At 42.6% G+C, this 21,043-nt stretch overlaps 1 protein-coding gene across 2 annotated transcripts; it reads left to right on the plus strand.

Annotated features, from left to right (window-relative positions):
• The first annotated feature begins 3,893 nt into the window (after positions 1–3,893).
• Positions 3,894–19,501, plus strand: ypel2a (yippee-like 2a). 2 transcript variants are annotated; one of them, XM_021617876.2, is made up of 5 exons: positions 3,894–4,070; positions 14,188–14,480; positions 16,710–16,753; positions 16,892–17,000; positions 17,549–19,501. In XM_021617876.2, exons 2-5 carry the CDS (start codon positions 14,373–14,375, stop codon positions 17,636–17,638), a joined length of 351 nt encoding a protein of 116 aa, XP_021473551.1. In that variant the 5' UTR covers positions 3,894–4,070; positions 14,188–14,372; the 3' UTR covers positions 17,639–19,501. The 2 variants fall into 2 exon arrangements, with proteins under 2 accessions (XP_021473551.1, XP_021473550.1); XM_021617875.2 differs by having other exon boundaries at positions 14,201–14,480.
• The last annotated feature ends 1,542 nt before the right edge of the window (positions 19,502–21,043 follow it).

Below are 21,043 nucleotides of genomic sequence, written 5' to 3' on the forward strand. Positions count from 1 at the left end.
TGTCGGGTATTTGAGCGCTAAATGCATCAGGGCATTGTATACATGTGTCCACTGTATGATATTTAAAAATATGTTCCCCAGACTGACATGCATTTCTTTAGACTTGTCTAAATACTGAGCAAAAAAATTAAAAACACAGTTCAAACTTAATTTAGCCAACAAAAAGCGAACATATTTAGCATACAATAATAATGGCATACAATAATGATAAAACAAATGATAATGAATACGAAAATAAATTAATTGGTAAAATTGCATCAAACCTGAATAGCGAGTTGCACACGGTCCTTTTTGCCGCGCCAACTTTCTTGTCTTTGTCCAGTACAATATTAAAACTTGTCCACGAGGACATTCCCCTTGTCGCCATTTCACTATACTCCTTCTCTTCTAACTTTCGCTTTACTTTAATTAAAAAGGCCTCCATCTTCACAATTAACAGTACTTTCACTCGCTCTCTTCTCAGCAGCAGAGGTGAGCTACAAGCTTGCTCAGTTCTCATCACCTCACATACATTAAATGAACAGAGGATGGGTTCAGTCAGTAAATACATTTTAATTGCACATACCGTGGCAATTATATCAGACCCACCCAGATCCTAGACAAAAAGTTAGAAATTTCCCAGGTCGGATCTCGGAATTTCGGGTTCCGTTGACTCTAAGCTATAAAGTTTAGAATATGATACACATCGAATAGTGTTTTTGTAATTTGATATATGCAGGTAAGGACATGTAGGGCCTAACTGTGGATCATTTGGCCAACGTCACTGATTTATTGATGGCGCTGTCAGCGCCCAGTTGGAGATTTCGTTCTCTTTCTACTCTCGGATCTGTTTTCCCACGGGACATTCTGACTGTCCTCTGGTACACTAGAAACAGAATTCTGTTATTTTTTTAAAGAATGTATGTATGAGAAAGTCACGGATCAATTTCGGAACAGGTCCAAAGGACCCGTGAAGACCTCTAACATAGAGCAACCATGTACTGTTCATCTATGGGAGCAACTGGAACGCTAAAATTAATTAAATTAAATTAACCTCATAAAATGTTACCTGTAATGGACATCTCCTGTAGCCTAATTGTCATCTCCTTATTTTCATAATGTACCTAAATTCCAAAGGTTGGGCTCCCAAGTGGCGCAGCAGTCTAAGGCACTGCATCTCAGTGCAAGAGATGTCACTACAGTCCCTGGTTCAAATCCAGGCTGTATCACTTCCGGCCGTGATTGGGAGCCCCATAGGGCAGCTCACAATTGGCCCAGCGTCGTCTGGGTTTGGTCAGGGTAGGCCATCAAAAGAATAATTTGTTCTTAACTGACTTGCCTTTTACATTTAAAAAATATATATATATATATACTCTGTATCACTGACCCTGGATAAACTCGCGACTGGGTTAACATGGCCAATCGTTTAGGTCAATAATATGCATTATTTTTTTAGGTGCTTTAACTAGCTAGGTAGTTTACGAGGTTAGCTGATTTTTCAAAAAAACTAACCTCATTGTAGCTAGCTACTTGTCCCTCAAGATACTTCAGAAACTTAAAAATATATATATTGATATGGCCAGCATTGTAGATAATTTCTCCTCGCTGGCTGCAGTTTTAGCCCATCTCGAAATAACAGAGAAATGCTGTGAAAACCAGCGTGTTTGGAATAGTAAATTAAATCTGGACACTGACTGTAGGCCTATAACCTCTCACATGTAACGTAATAGTAACTCCTGAAGAATTATGCAGTTCTTACAGTGAAATTGTACAACAAATGTTAATTTTGTCTCAGGAAAAGGAGTGGAGAAATATGATTTAATCTGATTTATTTCAGCATCTCCTCTTGAGATGCGAATATGCATGCAATGTGTTATATTTTACACTGTTATGCAATCAGACAGTATATATAAAATATGCACTCAAGACCCACTGAAGTCTTATCAGAAACGCGTTTTTTTCGTTCTCAGCTTTTCATTTTCTTAAAACCAGTCAAACGGATGACATTTGGACATTTCGCACAGGACCAATCTGTTTTGGAGTTATTGCGTTTTCTCCCAGTCCCTAAACGAAACAGACAACTTTACCGGGGTTAACTAGATTACTAATGCATTTTATCAATATTCTAGTGACAGTATTCTAGTATTCTAGTGAGCACTACTTTATTTAGTCTTCTGGAGCAAGAGGTTATGAAATAAGAGAAGCTGCATGTATCAAACTGTAGTTGACAAACAAATGGCCTACCAAATGTCGGATATTATAGTATGGCCTACCAAATGTCGGATATTATAGTATGGCCTACCAAATGTCGGATATTATAGTATGGCCTACCAAATGTCGGATATTATAGTATGGCCTGCCAAATGTCGGATATTATAGTATGGCCTACCAAATGTCGGATATTATAGTATGGCCTACCAAATGTCGGAAATGATAAGCATAAATGTGTCTAAATTAGCGGTGAACGTAGCCAGTAGTAAACTAATTATTATTGTTGAGGATCGAACTGCGCAGGTAGCCTACTTTTTGAAGTGATTTGTTTGACAATCAGATGAAAACATCACACAACCACAATGATATGCGAAACTGAGCCTGCGCAGACCGAAAAAACAACAGTAAACATGATTAGATGTTTGCTTACATGCCACAGTATCCCGTCATTAGATCAGCATATTCCAGGCATTTTATCGGGTTTCTCATAACCGGGATACAACATTTTTTAAGTTATTGTAAACGGGGTATGTTTGTCAACTCAAAAACACAATAATTGAGTATCCGAATAATAACGGAATATTGGTATGCATATAAAGTGGTCACTGTTCCGAACCCTCTAGCTGATTTCTTGGTCATGGCTAGAAAGGGTGCGGCTTTTGTCGAATTAACGTCATATTTGACATTTCATAGCAGATTAGAATAATTTACGTATTAGGATAATATAATTGGGAAAGGGGTTAGGGTTAGCTAAACACGCACATTTGACAGAAGCTGGATCCTTTCTAGCCATGATGAGGCTTATTTTGGGCTACTGGAACCCTAGCCACTGAATTATCAGATATGGCACAGCATTACCCACTAGATGTCGCAGTTAACCAAGTTCTCGAGTGTGGTGTGAGAATTCTCTACATGGCCAACTAACAGAAAGTAATTATTTCCCCTGCAAAAGTTGAAATAACGCTGTCATTTCCAATGCTTCTTATGTATATTTGGTCTTTCCTTAATTGTGTCCTTCAGTGCTGTATGTATGGCATGGTCATGCATACTTCCAGTTTTTATTATAATGCTTAACATTAATATATGGTTCTGCAGGTACAAGGTTTGCTCTAATCAATGCGCCAAATACAACAAGTGTAGACCTGACCGTGAAATTCTTACTTACAAGTCCTTAACCAACAAGCAGTTCATGAAATAGAATTAAGAAAATATTTACTAAATAAACACGATAAAATAACAATTACGAGACTATATACAGGGGATGTCTGTACCAAGGCAATGTACGGGGATACAGGTCAGTCGAGGTAATTTATACACGTAGGTAGGGGTAAAGTGACTATATATATATATATAAATATATATAGATAATATACAGCGAGTAGCATAACCATGACTGTAATTGTGGACAATATTGACATTTGTCCATGTTGTTTGGTAAATTGGTAGGCTTAACGTTACTTACTGAGGCGCAAAGTGTGCAAAGAACTTCTGTCTATGATCGCCACGCATGTGGTTCACCACTGCGCAACGTACAGTAGGCACCTAATGTTGCGGGTGTAAATGAAAGTAGGCACTTGATGCTCACCGCGCAACGATTGGTCATCCGCATTACCATCTGTAGCCAATGGGAACAATGTTGCTATGCTGTAATGTTACATTGATTGGTTCCCTTGAATGTCAGTCTGCCCTAGACGGGGTACTGTCTTTGCTCAATTTAAACCGTGCGCTCTACAGTCAGTATCCGATTAACATCCTCTGTTTATCGAGGCTTGAAGTCAACGCGTAGAAGAAAACCCTTTAACGGAATGAGCAGGATTTGCAACACAAAGTTGTGATCTGCAAAGGACAAGAGGCGACGATTGAATTTTCTCTATCCAAAGGTACAGTCAATGCTTATTGTTATTGCACAACTGTACAGGTAGGTTTAAAACGGATAGCATCTTGTCCGAAAGTTCATAACGGGGCCTGAGACATGATTATAACTATTTTACAGCAATTACACAATAACATTTCTGACCGACCATGCTTGGTGTATAACCTGCGGTTGTAGTTTATGATGCGAGTGGAATTGATGTCGAATGTCCGCAGTGGCACTGGATGCGCTGGTTTAGATTACACAAAGTTGGCAGTGGCGTATTCTGCACCACCGCTTCACTGTCGTCTACCCTAAGACGCGCGATGGAAGTGGAAGTTGCAAAACGGAATGCGTTATGAAATTAAATTGGCTCTGACTTGTTTTTGTTGACAGTTTTGTCCAATGTTGAAAATCAGTTTTCATTACTTCTGCCATATTAATATAATTGACAGGCTTAAATTAGTTGTTTTAACAGCTATTCAAAATATTACCATCGTTTAGTGGTTATATTATAATTCCTAATTCTATGGTTGTAACATTGTAACATCGATGTCATTGTCAAAGGTTCGACAATACCTGACTGATGTCAATCTTTCCTATTGATTTTCAGTGACCTCATAGCCTAGTGAGGGCTCTATCGTTTTTCTCCATTCCTACAAAACCATACCAAAATAGTGAATCCAGTTTTATGGTGGGCCACATAAACAGATGACAGCTGGTTCGCCTTGATTAGTCTCATAGATCTAATTTACTCTAAATCAGCTTGACCAAGTTGGCAGAGAGGGAATGGGTAGCTATTTTTACCCACTGTAACATCTCTGTTCATTTCCACATTTCATTATCATCCGAGTGTGCGAAACAGCGCCCCTCTGTCTCTCTTACGTGTAGGCCATCTATCTGATATCTGGTCCAAACGAATATTACATTTTTGCCTGCCATAGCGAAGCCAGGGAGCATTTGGCCTCCATTGACCCCAAAAATAGAACAATATTTCCAATCAGCATTGAGCTAAACTGAGCGAGCACAACTGAATGGTCCTGGCAGAAAAAAAAGTGTCAAATGAAGCCGGCTTGGATTTGGCTCTATCCTATCAAATTGCTTTGAGAGCATATGTCATTAACAGAAACAACTTGAATTGTTGCATCTCATTGTGTTATTGGTCTCCGGTGTCTAGCTAGCTAAAATTGTCCCTTTCCTAAATTAGCTATGGATGTAGATAGGGATTTGGAATTGTGGTTTTACTTAATTCTCCGTACTGGTCAATGATTATAACAACGATTCTGATCCAACCATTAATTCATACATTGGTGTGCCCCTGGCCTGAGAGGATGGACGTTCAAAATGTAGCTAGATGTAGAAGGCTAATGTTAGCTAGCTAATGTTGCCCATGAATGGAAGTTAGGCTAGCGAGCAAGCATTTTAGCCACGTAGCCTAAGATAACAAAAAATAAAAGTGTGTACTGTGATAGCGTGATAAACATGAAACAGAGGAGGATGGCATTGGTGTTTCTCTACAAGTAGGGTGCATGGCTTCCCCGTTGATTTTTACCCATCCACTGCTACTGCTTAGGTTCCTAATTTAGTCATAACCTTAACTGGCAAATTAATAAATCAACCACTTAATAGGTAGTTTTAAAACCACCCAAATGAAGCTACCTATGGAACACAGCAGATGAATCACTTGATTTTGTCAATCTCAATGTTTGTCACCTCTTTCTTAGCCACTCAGTACTATGACAAAAAACAGCCTTTTAAATAATTGTAAGCACAAAATCCTAGCGTTTGTCATGAAGTCAGTGTCAGGACATGAAGCAGTGCAACAGAGATATAGCTGTGTGGGAGTGTTGTTGTGAGCCCCAGGGCCTTCTGAGTAGGAGGCTTTCTCTCAGTCAGTCTGCATACGAATGGCTGCGTATGGCTAGACTGAGGTTTGTACGGTAGCTCACTTTGCCATTCAATCACCACAACAGAGACTAAAAAAATCAGAGCATACAGGACAGGTATAATACAGTCAAGCTGGTGATACTCATAGTCAAGAATCTTACAATTCAACTTCCATTTCCCCTGAACAGCCTACAGTGTTGTATATTCAGTCAGAGTTTACTCCATACTTTGCATCTTGGTAGGGTTGTGTGAGGTAATGCCGGTATAGTATACATACCCTAATGCGCATCACATATGCAACAGAACACTGTACAAGTCAATAGACCCCAACTGGATATGATATTAGTGTGTATCTTCTTCACCGCTTCATAGCATCTTGTGTGTGTAGAAAGAGTGCTATTCAAAAGACACTGCTGGGTCCTCATATGGCAGTGAATCAATTCAGAGACCAGCTGTCTGCATTGGCCCTTTCATTCACCCGATGCTAATAAATGGAGGGAGAGAGCATGGCGGGGATGTTTACACGTTCTATCCAGCTGGTCACACCTATTTCCTGCCAGTCATTCACACCAGCTGGGACATTAGCAGAAAGTTCTACACCCCCTCAACACATTCAGGAGTTTGTCCTGTGTTGTGAAGGATGTGGGTCATTCCATGTCTACGTTTTGAACAGGATCTGATTGACATGAAAGTCTGTGGTAATAATAGACTACCACCACATATCAACTGGGAATCATATCAAATGTTATTTGTCACATGCTCCGTAAACAACAGGTGTAGACTAACAGTGAAATGCTTACTTTACAGGCCCTTCCTAACAACGCAGAGAGAAAAATAATAGAAAAAAGTAATAAATACACAATGGTTAATGAAAACTTGGCTATATACACAGTGTACTAATACTGAGTCAATGTGCAGGGCTACAAGGTAATTGAGGTAGGTACTGTAGAAAATCGAGCACACAGCCATGCAATCTCCATAGACAAACATCAGCAGTAGAAGGGCCCGTACTGAAGAGCTCAGTGACTTTCAAATTGGCACCATCATAGGATGCCACCTTTACAACAAGTCAAGTGTGTCAAATTTCTGCAATGCTAAAGCTGCCCCTGTCAACTCTAAGTGCTGTTATTGTGAAGTGGAAACGTCTAGGAGCAACAATGGCTCAGCCGCGAAGTGGTATTTTATAATACATTTTTATTTAACCTTTATTTAACTAGGCAAGTCATTTAAGAACAAATTCTTATTTAACAATGACGGCCAAACCCTCCCCTAACCCGGACGACGCTGGGCCAATTGTGCGCCGCCCTATGGGACTCCCGATCATGGCTGGTTGTGATACAGCCCAGGATCAAACCAGGGTCTGTAGTGACGCCTCTAGCAGTGAGATGCAGTGCCTTAGAACGCTGCTCCACTCGGGAGCCTCATAAGCTCACAGAATGGGAATGCCGAGTGCCAAAGCGCGTATGCTGATATAGATATAAGGACATTAGCTCTAGCATGCCGCTAACCTCTCAGATCTGAAGGATGAAGAAATGGAAACGGTAGAAAACAACAACAACATGAAACTGCGACATAGAAAAGGATGACGTCTATTTTCAGGCGGCGAGGAAAAAGGGCCCGGTCGGTTTTGATAGAAAATGGGTGGGAGATATATAGCTGTTAGTGCTATGTTACAGTATTTAGGGTAACATTCGGGTGGGCATGGAGATGTAGATGTGATTTCTCGCATTCGCCCTTTTCTTCATTCAATACCGGTTGTGTTGAACCACTGCTTTGAGGCCTTGATTAAATGACAAACCTATTATCCTCAAGTGTCAGGGAATGTCAAATCATGGCGTTAATCAGTGAACACAGGTCTCTTATTTCACTCGTGTATATTCAAACATGCTTTATGTTATTTTACATAATGACAACTGTAACTGCTTGAATGTGTCATCTTTAAAAAATCCTCTCAAATTTCAACTATGATTGATTGAATCGAATCAGGCCTAGTATACAGTGCTTTCAGAAAGTATTCACACCACTTTTTCCACATTTTGTTGTTACAACGTGGGATTAAAATGGATTTAATAAAAAAAAAGGTCAACAATCTACACAAAATAACCAGTTTAAAGTGTAAAAATCCTCTGTCCTCGGCTGCAATACTCACTATTGAGTTCCAAACTGCCTCTGGAAGCAACGTCAGCACAATAACTGTTCGTTGGGAGCTTTGTGAAATTGGTTTCCATGGCCTAGCAGCCGCACACAAGCACAATGGCAAGTTTTGGCTGGAGTGGTGTAAAGCTCGCCACAATTGGACTGGAGCAGTGGAAACGCGTTCTCTGGAGTGATGAATCGGGCTTCACCATCTGGAAATCCGACGGACGAATCTGGTTTTGGCAGATGCCAGGAGAATGCTGCCTACGTGCCAACTGTAAAGTTTGGTGTAGGAGGAATAATGGTCTGGGGCTGTTTTTCATGGTTCGGACTAGGCCCCTTAGTTCCAGTGAAGGGAAATCTTAACGCTACAGCATACAATGACATTCTAGGATTCTGTGCTTCCAACTTTGTGGCATCAGTTTAGTGAAGGCCCTTTCCTGTTTCAGCATGATAAATCCCCAGTGCACTAATCGAGGTCTGTACAGAAATGGTTTGTCGAGATCGGCGTGGAAGAACTTGACTGGCATGCACATTGCCCTGACTTCAACCTCATCAAACACCTTTGGGATGAATTGGAACGCCGACTACGAGCCAGGCCTAATCACCTAACATCAGTGCCCTAATGCTCTTGTGGCTGACTGGAAGCAAGTCCCTGCAGTAATGTTCCAACATCTAGTGGAAAGCCTTCCCAGAAGAGTGGAGGCTGTTATAGCAGCAAAGGGGAACCAACTCCATATTAATGCCCATGATTTTGGAATGAGTAGTTTGATGAGCAGGTGTCCACATACATTTGGCCATGTAGTGTAAGTAGGGTTAAAGTGAATAGGTAACAGGATAGATCAGGAGTAGGAACCCTGTTCCTGGAAGGGCCCAGGTACTACAGGATTTTGTTCTAACTAGGCACCACACCTGACCAACTGAGCTAATTGATCAGTTCAGTGATTGCCTAAATTCAACACACCTGGTCTTTTCAGGTCGGTTAAATAAAAAATAGGAAGTGCCTGTGGCACTCCAGGATCAGGGTTGCCTACCCCTGGGATAGATTAGAAACAGTAGCTGCAGCGTATGTGATGAGTGTGTGTGCTTGTGCATGGTGTGTGTTTCTATGTTTATTTCTATCAATGTGTGTGTGTATTGTGCATGTCAAAATGTGTGCAGGCCAATGTAGACCTACATGTATCCATCCTCCGCTGACGTCATCTGCCAGCCATCCCTCAGTGGCCCCGCCCCCTGACTGTCAGTCTGGCCAGACCCTGTGCTTTGCTTTGTCCCCTGTGGGTCTGTTGCTCTGCTACTGAATGATAGGTAGCCTAATAGTGGTAGCCTAGTAGTGGTAGCCTAGCAGTGGTAGCCTAGCAGTGCCGAGTTACTGGGAGCCGTATGTGCAGTCTAGTGATGGAGTGGCTGGCCTACATACAGCAGCAGCCTAGTCTGGCCATGTAGCTGTATACTGTCACACTCACAAGCACCTGACACCAGTACTACTGCTGCCACTGACCTGCTTCTCCAACTCTCTCCTTTATTTATTTATCATTTTATCATGTCTCTATCTTTCCCTCATCCTACTGCAGTCTTTCATTCTCTTTATTTCTCTCTACTCTAAATCAACTCAACTAAGTTGGCAGAGGGGTGAATGGGTAGCTATCTTTACCCACAGTAACATCTCTGTTCCTTTGGACTTTTCATTGTCATCTGACTTAAGGTCATTATGATGAAATAGCAACCTAACTGGCAAATAAATAAATCAACCACTTAATAGGTAGTTTTAAAACCACCCAAATGAAGCTACCTATGGAACACATCATAGAAGATGCATCACTTGATATTGTTAAGCGCTCAATGTTTGTCACCTTTTCCTTGGCTCTGTACCATGTCAAAAAAATGCCTTTTCAGCCTTTTAAATAATTGGAAGCACAAAATCCTAGCGTTTGTCATGAAGTCTGTGCCAATACATCAAGCAGTGCAACAGAGATATAGCTGTGTGGGAGTGTTGTTGTGAGCCCCAGGGCCTTCTGAGTAGGAGGCTTTCTCTCAGTCAGTCTGCATACGAATGGCTGCGTATGGCTAGACTGAGGTTAGTACGGTAGCTCACTTTGTCATTCAATCGCCATCACAGAGGCTGGAAAAATCAGAACATAATGTCCCTAACACCAGTACTACTGCTGCCACTGACCTGGTTCTCCCACTCTCTCTCCTTTTATTTATTTATCATATTTTATAATGTCTCTCTCTCAACCTACAGTTGTCTTTCATTCTCTTTATTTATTTATTTATCTCTCTGGTTTTCTTATTCTCTTTCTCTTCTTGCTGCTCTCTTGTACTTGTCACCATTTCTCTCTCCATCTCTGTCCTCGTTTTGCCTGCCCTTTTTTAGATGATCTCTCTCACACCCTTTCATTCTCTTTTCCGACCCCTGTGTTTTCTAATGACCGTCACTCTTGCCATGCCAGCCTCATCTCCGTTCCCAGGGCACGTGCCTGTGTTGTTTTAGCTAGTTGGCTGAGCAACACCTCACAAACACTAACAAATGTAACCTTAACTGATTACTCTTCATCAGTTAGCTAATGACAACATGTGCCAAAAAGCTGCGACAGCTGTCAGATCATTATATCTCAGATGAATGGTGCTGTTTCAACAGTCTCACTCCTTCAAAATAATAAGCATGTTTTTGGTAAGGTTCATTCTCTTCCTTCTCACTATAGCCTTCTGGTTCCTTGGTGTCCTCCAGATCCTACAGTCTGCAACATCTCTTTTGTTGTGCAAACGTGAAGGGCCCTGCCATTGACAGAGGACCATTTGATGCAACCTCCACCAAGGCTAGTTCCTTTGTTATTCAATGGCGGTGATTTGGTTGCAGTCTGTAATCTCAATTTGAAAAGGGGGGATGAAGAGGGAGAGGGCCCTTCTCCGCTGGGGGTGTTCCTGGGTGATCTGAAATCATGAAGGACAATGGAGAATTTCCTTCCCCATGGAGAGGTGTCTCCTTCAGTGACTTGTGAATATTGGTCGGAGTCTCCGTCCTGTGTTGAATGTAGGTTTTAGATGTGGATTGTGAGAAGGAGGTGTCCTACCTGGCCAGACGGTGTGGGTGAGGGCAGTGGGGGGTGAGGTGTCGCTACATAGGGCCTATAGTAGATGAATTCAGATCTTACATGGGATGGTTGGATGACTGGGGCTCATTGGTAGCCAGGCAGTAATTTCCAGACTATTTAAATGGTTGCTGGGTTAGTTTTTAGGCCTATTTGAAATGACCTCACCATGATAGCTTGTCATCTCTTATCTTTGCTGTCTGGCTGTTGTTTAAGTCTTTCATCTTTTGATATGTGCGTTTATTTTTAACCGTTTTGCTGGGGTGAAGGTAGACCTGTTATTGAGGCTCCGTTAATGAACCGTGTAGAGGCTTGCTTTTGTTTTCATTGGTTTTGCCCAGAGGGAAGACATTAAGGATGGAGTCTGTCATTTGTGCTTGTTAGGGTAGAGAATAGCTAGTGATGCCTGCCCACACCGCATATACACACACGCACGCACACACACAAACACGTGCAGTCTGTGTGAGGTGCTGCAGTTGTTGCCCACAGACAAAGCTGACAATGTATGGCTAATACAGCCCAGCCAACCTCTTTTTGTTTGGAGATGGGTGTCATTTCTCTCTTCTCGGGCTGACATGGTTAGACTAAGCTATAAGTTATTGATTGGGGCTTCTGAATGGGCAGGATGGCAATGATTAGACATTAGGTATCTATGGGCACAGTTCCTTTTTCATATCAATGGTGGTCACAGTAAATGAACGTTTGTAATCCCAAGCTTGATTCCGTCAAAAGGCGATGTGTGTTTATTTGAACAGGCTCGACTGATACAGCTAGCGCCTTTAATCATTTGAGATTGCGCTTGACTGATTGATTGGCCATTTGGAATGGTACACACACACACACACACACACACAAAGACACACTCACATAGTGTCAGCTCAGAGGTAACAGTGGACCTTAGTGTCATGGCTGTTGTCACTTTGACTGCCACCATGGCGGTGACCCTTGCCCAGAGAGCGAGAGATAGCTCAGCACTTCCATTCTTCTCTCAGAGGGTGGTGGGTGCCCCCTACATATTGTGCCAGGCCCTAGGTCCTTAGTCAGCAGGCTTTACAGCAGGCTTACATGGCATGAGCCGCTTACCTAGCGCAAACTGCTGAGTAGGGATACAGGAGTGAGCATTCTGGACTCCCTCTGTATGGCTAGTGTGCACTAACAGTATAGGGCCCCTGTAAAGGACAAAATAAGGGCACGGCCATTGTTTATGTGGCCAGTGGGGGAAATGTGGTAGCCCTTCTTCACAGGATGGAATCATCCAAAGAGTCATCCCAAAAATGTTACAAAATGGAAACCTTACATGAGTCTGAATTACGAGTCTGTCTGCTTCCTTCTTGCTGTTGTCTTGCAGTCAGACCAGGTGAAATGTAGACCTATGAAAAAGCATGGCATGTTTTTATTTGTCAAGGGTAGTTGGAATGTTATGAAGCAGACTACCTTTTTATCACGTTGTGTGTCAAAGCAGGCGGTCAGTGGTTGTGACAAAGGGTGTGATAAGTGGGTACAGTACAGCAGTAGTGTACCCTTCCTCCATTTCTGCTTGTCTGTTATCTCTTCAGCACTGGCTTTGCCACTTTAGCCTTTGTGGTGCTGATGTCACAACCCTCTGATCACAGCATCTAATCAATCGCCTGTGTGTGTGTGTACGCGAGCGAGGCTAACCACTCTGCCATATGTTTGATTAGCTCAACAAATCTTTCCTCTTATTCAATTAGCAAGGTAAAGATCTCTTCTTATCATGTTCTTTTTGCTTCACTAACAGTTCCTTCTCTCAATGTGCTTGGTATATTGACGTTGACCACTCAAAAACTATATTTTGGTATTTGTTTCATTAGTCCACTGATGATACAGTCCCAAAATGTTTTTAATGTCAGAAATTATGTTTTCAAGATAGAGAACATTCAAAATGCAGAAAGGTTCACATATGACGTGTGTATAGCAGGTTATGTTTTAATTAGGCCTGTTTTAGAATTCAAAGCCACTGCTAACATTGTACAGGTGGATATCATTCCAGAGCTATTAAAAAGTGCAATGTAAAAGTATTCTAAGAAAAACTATGTTGTGAGTACATAAAGTACATACAAAAATATTTAAAAAACACGATAATGTACATCAATGTTGACCATTTTGGTGGTGGAACAGTAGCAGGCCACTGAGGCCAGTAGAAGTAGCATTTTACTAGCTCCGCCACTACTGCATACACATCCTGTCCTACACACCTTTCCTTCCCTCAGCTCCTCTTCGCCACTACTGCATACACATCCTGTCCTACACACCTTTCCTTCCCTCAGCTCCTCTTCGCCACTACTGCATACACATCCTGTCCTACACACCTTTCCTTCCCTCAGCTCCTCTTCGCCACTACTGCATACACATCCTGTCCTACACACCTTTCCTTCCCTCAGCTCCTCTTCGCCACTACTGCATACACATCCTGTCCTACACACCTTTCCTTCCCTCAGCTCCTCTTCGCCACTACTGCATACACATCCTGTCCTACACACCTTTCCTTCCCTCAGCTCCTCTTCACCACTACTGCATACACATCCTGTCCTACACACCTTTCCTTCCCTCAGCTCCTCTTCGCCACTACTGCATACACATCCTGTCCTACACACCTTTCCTTCCCTCAGCTCCTCTTCGCCACTACTGCATACACATCCTGTCCTACACACCTTTCCTTCCCTCAGCTCCTCTTTGTGGGTGTTTGGTTGCCATAATCTATAGACCACACACATACATTTAGCTACACACTCCTGATGGAGAGCATTGTATTGAATTGGGTAAAAATTCACAAACACTTTCCACCATGCTTTAATAAGAGAGAGCCTCAAGTAAGACTTGTTGGAAAGATTGGGTCAATGAACTGGCGTTTTTCAAAATGATTTTCCCACTCCGTGGAGTGTAGGTCTGGATCATTGTGTCTGTGTGCGTTTATGCATGTGTGTAATATTCATATTTGGCATTCTCAACGCAAAATATTTCTGTGCCTTGACGATAAACATGATCTGTTATCGTGGATCCATATTAAAGTGTCCCTCCCCAGGTGTGTGCCTCCCACCCCACGCCCCACCACGGCCCTCACCTGTGTGTTGCGGTGCTTCCCCTGCGAGCCGTCCTGGGCCGGCAGCCCCTTCCTGCACCGCCCCCATACTTCGCCCAGCAACAGCAACGCCGTCGCCCCTGAAACCGCCGCTGTCTCCCAGGCAACTGTCATCATGACGCGCTCCAAGACCTTCCAGGCCTACCTGCCCAACTGCCACCGTACCTACAGCTGCATCCACTGTCGAGCTCACCTGGCCAACCATGACGAGCTCATCTCCAAGGTAGGCTTTTTCGACAAGGACAAAAAAGTTGAAGTACATTTGTGAACAGGGCAGCTATGTCATGTGTATGAAGCTGCATAGCTCTGCAGTTGTAGTTAAACCCCATATTTTAACAGCTGTAAATCCTTATGCTGGCGCACTTCCTAGCATCTACTGCAGGGCCTTAGTGTGTGTGTGTGTGTGTGTGTGTGTGTGTGTGTGTGTGTGTGTGTGCGGTTGCATTTGACCGAGACTAGATTCTGTCTCAACGCAATTGCTTCCATTTGCTCATTTGCTTACGATAACATTGGACATTCATCGTGTTCCACCAGGTTGACCCGGGTTCACTTTATTCCACCAGTTGTTGTGGTCATTAACACAGTAACAGCCCTGAATTACTGAACACATGTCAGGATCAAGGAAAAGCCCTTAATCCATTTAGCTTTGTGTGCAACTGCAAGAGAGAAATAACGAAGGAAATGAGAGCGAGATCAAACCATAAAAGAGAGGGGCGAGAGAGGTCATCATATTACTGTCACCTCCTGGAACTCTCTAGACTAGAGCATCATGGGTAATATCCCCGGGTGGATGGAGAGTCCAGGCCACAAAGCTCCCTAATACACAGACACACACAGCTTTTCATAGACACTAGTGGGCTTTTAGTGTAAGCCAGCAGCACATCAAAGCAGATTGACTGTGTTCACTCTGCAAACACACCGTTTCCATGGAAGCAGCATGTTTTTATGTCAAACTAAAATAAAGAGGGCAATGATTGCATGTGTGTGTGGGTGGATGATTTTGTGTGTAATGTGTGTTTGTGTGAGAAAGCCAGAGAGAGAGAGCGAGTGAGAAAAAGAAAGGACAGTTTGTAGGAGAAAATGTGTGCATGTGTGTGTGTGTGTTAAACCATAGGGGCTTCATGTTTATCTACAATATATTAGATGGCATGGAACATAGCCACAACACAGCTCCACACCAAACACCACACATACAACACAGCTCCACACCACCCCATACATGACACTACACCACACGCCACAGTACCACATCAGCGCTGTCAAATCCAAAGCGACTTACAGTCATGCGTACGTACATTTTATGGGTGGTCCTGGCCTGGGAATCAAACCCACTATCCTGCCGTTGCAAAGCTCCATGCTCTAGCAACTGAGCTACATAGGACCACCCCATACCATATAGCTCCATCCCCCACACTACACCACAGAGATCCATCCCCCCACCATACACACCACAGAGATCCATCCCCCACACTACACACCAGAGATCCATCCCCCACACTACACCACAGAGATCCATCCCCCACACTACACCACAGAGATCCATCCCCCACACTACACCACAGAGATCCATCCCCCACACTACACCACAGAGATCCATCCCCCACACTACACCACAGAGATCCATCCCCCCACCATACACACCACACAGATCCATCCCCCCACCATACACACCACAGAGATCCATCCCCCACACTACACACCAGAGATCCATCCCCCACACTACACCACAGAGATCCATCCCCCCACCATACACACCACACAGATCCACCCAGGCTCCTGGTGGCTACGGAGCTACACACATGTCACATTGCGACACACACTACCAGCTTGGCAAAAGCAGCCAATCGTAAAGCCTTCTCCCTCAGGGCTGTTTTTTCTATGGCCATATGGTAGGTCAGAACTCTGACTCAGCCTATCAAAAGGCTTGTATTATGTGTCTCCTGTGAACTCCTTTGTCGTTGTTGAAAATAAGTTGTCGTTAAAAGCTTGAAATTAATATAGGTTAAAGGTATGTACGGTACATACTATATAAGTGGCTAGGTAGGTATGTACGGTACATACTATATAAGTGGCTAGGTAGGTATGTACGGTACATACTATATAAGTGGCTAGGTAGGTATGTACGGTACATACTATATAAGTGGCTAGGTAGGTATGTACGGTACATACCATATAAGTGGCTAGGTAGGTACGGTGTAGGTAGGTATGTACGGTACATACCATATAAGTGGAAAAACAATACCATGTTAGCATATCATTGAGATGTTTTTAATGGGATAGAGAATGGGATACCTTTGTTTTAGGAACGTGAGTGATGCCATGTGTCTGCCTTGATGCTAGCATCGCTGTGGAAAACAGGTGGAAAAAAACAACAGACCATTAATGTCTACTCCCGTGATTGGATTGTGACTTTTCTCATCCTGTTCTCCCTCTCTCTTTGTCTCTCATCCAGTCCTTCCAAGGAAGTCAAGGTCGAGCTTACCTCTTCAACTCAGTGTAAGTACCTGAGCCTATTTTTATTATTCTCCAAATCAAACCCCCATTTTATCACTTTGCCACCCCTCTCTATTTTTTACATTTTATTTTCTTCACCTTTCTCTCCATTTATCACACTCCTCTTGCTCTCCGTCTCAGGGTGAACGTGGGGTGTGGACCAGCAGAAGAGAGGGTTCTGTTGACAGGGCTTCACGCGGTGGCTGATATCTACTGTGAAAACTGTAAGACCACGCTGGGCTGGAAATACGTAAGTAGCTAATTACATAGGAATCCCCCACAAACAGATCTCTAGACATGCAGGTGTATAACACATCTATAGACATGATAAACAAATGCTCCACATTGCTGGTGTCCCTGGCTTCGCTTTGTGGGGTAACTATGTGGGTGTGTGGAGGTCAGTGAGAGAGACCCGGGTGGTACGTGGCCTTGTAGTGTTTTATGGTGTTGCCATCTGTGTGATGTTATTAATATCCTCCACGAGGCCTAATGCTCCAGCACTGTCAAGGGGCCAAAAATGCTGCTGCCGACCTAGTACACCCATCAACAGGGGGATGATAAGCACACAAACACACACACTCTCACCCATGCATACACACATACAAGCACTCTACGTCACACACACAAACACACTACGTCACACACACAAACACACTACGTCACACACACAAACATGCACACTACGTATTTTATTAGGATTACGTATAAAATAACAAGAAAGGGAGATTACCCCAGATAGAAAATCACACTGTTCACATTCACGACAATGCTCCAGTGTGTCTCTCTTTCTCTCTGCAGGAGCATGCCTTTGAGAGCAGTCAGAAGTACAAGGAGGGGAAGTTCATTATCGAGCTGGCCCACATGATCAAGGACAATGGCTGGGACTGAGGGGGCTTACCTAACCCCTAAGGTTTACTGCTAGCTCATCCACATGGCCCTATTCACCTGAGACACAGCTCATGTACTCCCACAATACACAGGTGTAATGGTGTGTGTGCGCGAGTGTGCGTGCATGTGTGTTTACCAGTCTAAAGCATATACAGATATGCACAAACACACACACACAGTTGCACAGAGACGTGTGTTTGTATTCACTCTGCATGCTGAAGCTTTTCCAGGCCTCAGGGTGGACAGGAGCCCACAGGTTAAGGGTTATAGGTCATAGGTTATGGTCTCTCTGGGGGATGAATGAGATGAACAATGACCATGGTAATGGACAGACAAGAATGGACCCCTCCAACCCCCCAAGACCCACTAACCCTACAATGAGGTGAAATTCTGTTCAACATTCCGTTTTTTACCTGCAATCACCCTCACTACCCTACATGGATCCTTCCACATGAATGCATTTTTTGGTTACTATGTTTCAATGGACTCCATTGAATTAGGAATTAGAATCATTGTATAGGATCTCTATGATGGGCAGACTCATGGAAGACACCAACCAACCAGAATCACCAGACTTCTTGAAGCCTGAAATCGTCCAAAACTCCTTTCAACCAAATCAGCACCTTATTGTTCGGGATCGAGTTTGAAACAGATTGTCATAAATCTAATACTGCTTGATTGTTCATCTGAAAAAAAAATATTTGCTGTTCTTAATTTTTTTATTCGAGCATGTGTTTAAGCTATGGATATATTTGTTAATTTATTTGGTATTGTTTGGGGACAATCCCCTTTTCCCCCCTTGTTAAAACGTAGCTTTGTTGGTTCCCCCCTCACTTCCAATGGTAGCAATCTTAAAAAGGAGGTGTCATTCAAGTTGTCATCCCTTTGCCGATCTGAGTGTGCTATTACCACCCTCTGTGAATGTTTTAGTAATGGCAGTGTGTGAGAGGAACCCAGATTGCACAAGGTTTACATGTCAACTGGGTAAAGAGACCGGGGGTAAAAATGTAGCACCCGTAGATCTTTTCAGTCTCAAAGCAATGCAGACATGAAGGTGGTGCAAACTGATGAGGAAATTAGGCATGTGAAGTGCCCCTTTCCTAGACGCTGATCTGAAGTCAGTGTTGTGTCACCCCCCATACCCCCAGAGGTTACGGTTAGAATATGGAGAGGGAAAGCTGATCCTAGAGCTGCAACTTCTAACACGCACCTCACAGAGACTGATGGTTGTGAACTGGTGGTTCTCTGTTTACCTGGGTCTGCATCCTCCACTGCCTCCTTGCTTTGTTTTGTTGTTGATTTTATAAGATTTGAGAATTACAACATTTAAAATGGACTTTCTACAGTCTGGAACAGGAGAACCAATCGAAAGCCACAGAATACCCAATCAGAGGGTGTCACTCATCCCAGCACAACAACCAAAGACTCCCATCAACAATAAGTTGACCAAACAATGGACCTTGCGATTGATTGCTAGTATCAGGAAGTTGCCGAATGAAAGATTGTGATTGGCCGAGAGCCACTGTCGAACCTTGGCCTTTCTCTGTGAGATAATGCATTGTTTGGTTGCGACAATTACAATGTTAATACCTGTATATTCACTATGAACATGTGCATTATTATGTAACGATAAACAGTATTACACCATGTAAATAGCCATATTCAATGTTTTATTTATTCAATTGATGATTATTTTAGTCTATGCTCTGCTGTCTGTCTTGGGGCCCCTTGGACAGTTAGATTTCCTACTTTTTTACTATTTGGAGAGAGAAAAAAAAAAGAAAAAAAGTATTTTGCAAAGGAAGGAAAATTGATGGCAATATACAGTATGGAGACTCAATAAAGATTCTCATTTGATCGATCTGAAACAGAGGCCAAAGTATGTTTTATACTCGCTTGGTTGCTAGTCTTGTACTTTAGCCAACCCCTTTGGCTTTTGAGATGACAACAACCACAGGTAGCCAAGTGGTTAGAGCATGGGGCCAGTAGCTGAATGGTTGCTGGATGAAATCCCCCGAGCTGACAAGGTAAAAATCTGTCATTCGGCCCCTGAACAAGGCAGTTAACCCACTGTTCGCCGGTAGGCCGTCATTGTAAATAAGAATTAGTTCTTAACTGACTTGCCTAGTTAAATAAAATAAATAAAAACCACAAATGAGCTGGCTAAAACAGAAACAGATCTGGCAACCAGGGTCATTGTATTGTACATACAGTGCCTTCAGAAAGTATTCATACCCCTTGACTTATTACACATTTTGTCGAACCTGGACTCAAAATAGACTCAATATTTATTTCTTACCCATATTCACACACACACACACACACACACACACTACCCCATCATGATAAATTGAAAACATGTTTTTAGAAATGTTTGCACATTTATTGAAAATGAAATACAGAAAGATCTAATTTACATAAGTGAGTCAATACATGTTAGAATCACCTTTGGCAGCGATTACAGCCGAGAGTTTTTTGGGGTAAGTCTCTAAGAGTCTCTAAGTCTCTAAGACACCTGGATTGTACAATATTTGCGCATTATTCTTTTAAAAAATGTTCAAGGTCTGTCAAGTTATTTGTTGATAATTGCTCAACAGCCATTTTCAAGTTTTGCCATAGATTTCCAAGTCGATTTAAGTCAAAACTGTAACTAGGCCACTCAGGTACATTCAATGTCGTCTTGGTAAGCAACTCCAGTATATACAGTATATGTGTTTTAGGTTACTGTCCTGCTGAAAGGTGAATTTGTCTTCCAGTGTCTGTTGGAAAGCAGACTGAAGAAGGTTTTCCTCTAGGATTTTACCTGTGTTTAGCTCTTTTCTGTTTATTTTTAAACAAAAAAACATCTTAATCCTTGTTGATGACAGGCATACCAATAACGTGATGCAGCCACCACCATGCTTGAAAATATGAAGTGATATTCAGTGATGTCTTGTTGGATTTGACACAAACATAAGGCTTTGTATTCAGAACATAAAGTTCCTTTCTTTGCCACTTTTTTTGCAGTTTTACTTTAGTGCCTTATTGCAAACAGGATGCATGTTTTGGAATATTTCTGTACACGCAAACTTCTTTTCACTCTGCCATTTAGGTTAGTATTGTGGAGTAACTACAATGTTGTTGATGCATCCTCACAGCCATTAAACTCTGTAACTGTTTTAAAGTCACCATTTGCCTCATGGTGAAATCCCAGAGCTGTTTCCTTCCTCTCCGGCAACTTAGTTAGGAAGGATGCCGGTATCTTTGTAGTGAAGGGGTTTATTGATACACCATCCAAAGCGTAATTAATAACTTCACCAAGCTAAAAGGGATATTCAATGTCTGCTTTTTTTCTTTTACCCACCTAACAATAGGTGCCCTTTGCGAGGCATTGGAACACTTCCCTGGTCTTTGTGGTTGAATCTG

Source organism: Oncorhynchus mykiss, chromosome 10 (genome assembly GCF_013265735.2).
Source record: "Oncorhynchus mykiss isolate Arlee chromosome 10, USDA_OmykA_1.1, whole genome shotgun sequence".
NCBI classification, from domain to species: domain Eukaryota; kingdom Metazoa; phylum Chordata; class Actinopteri; order Salmoniformes; family Salmonidae; genus Oncorhynchus; species Oncorhynchus mykiss.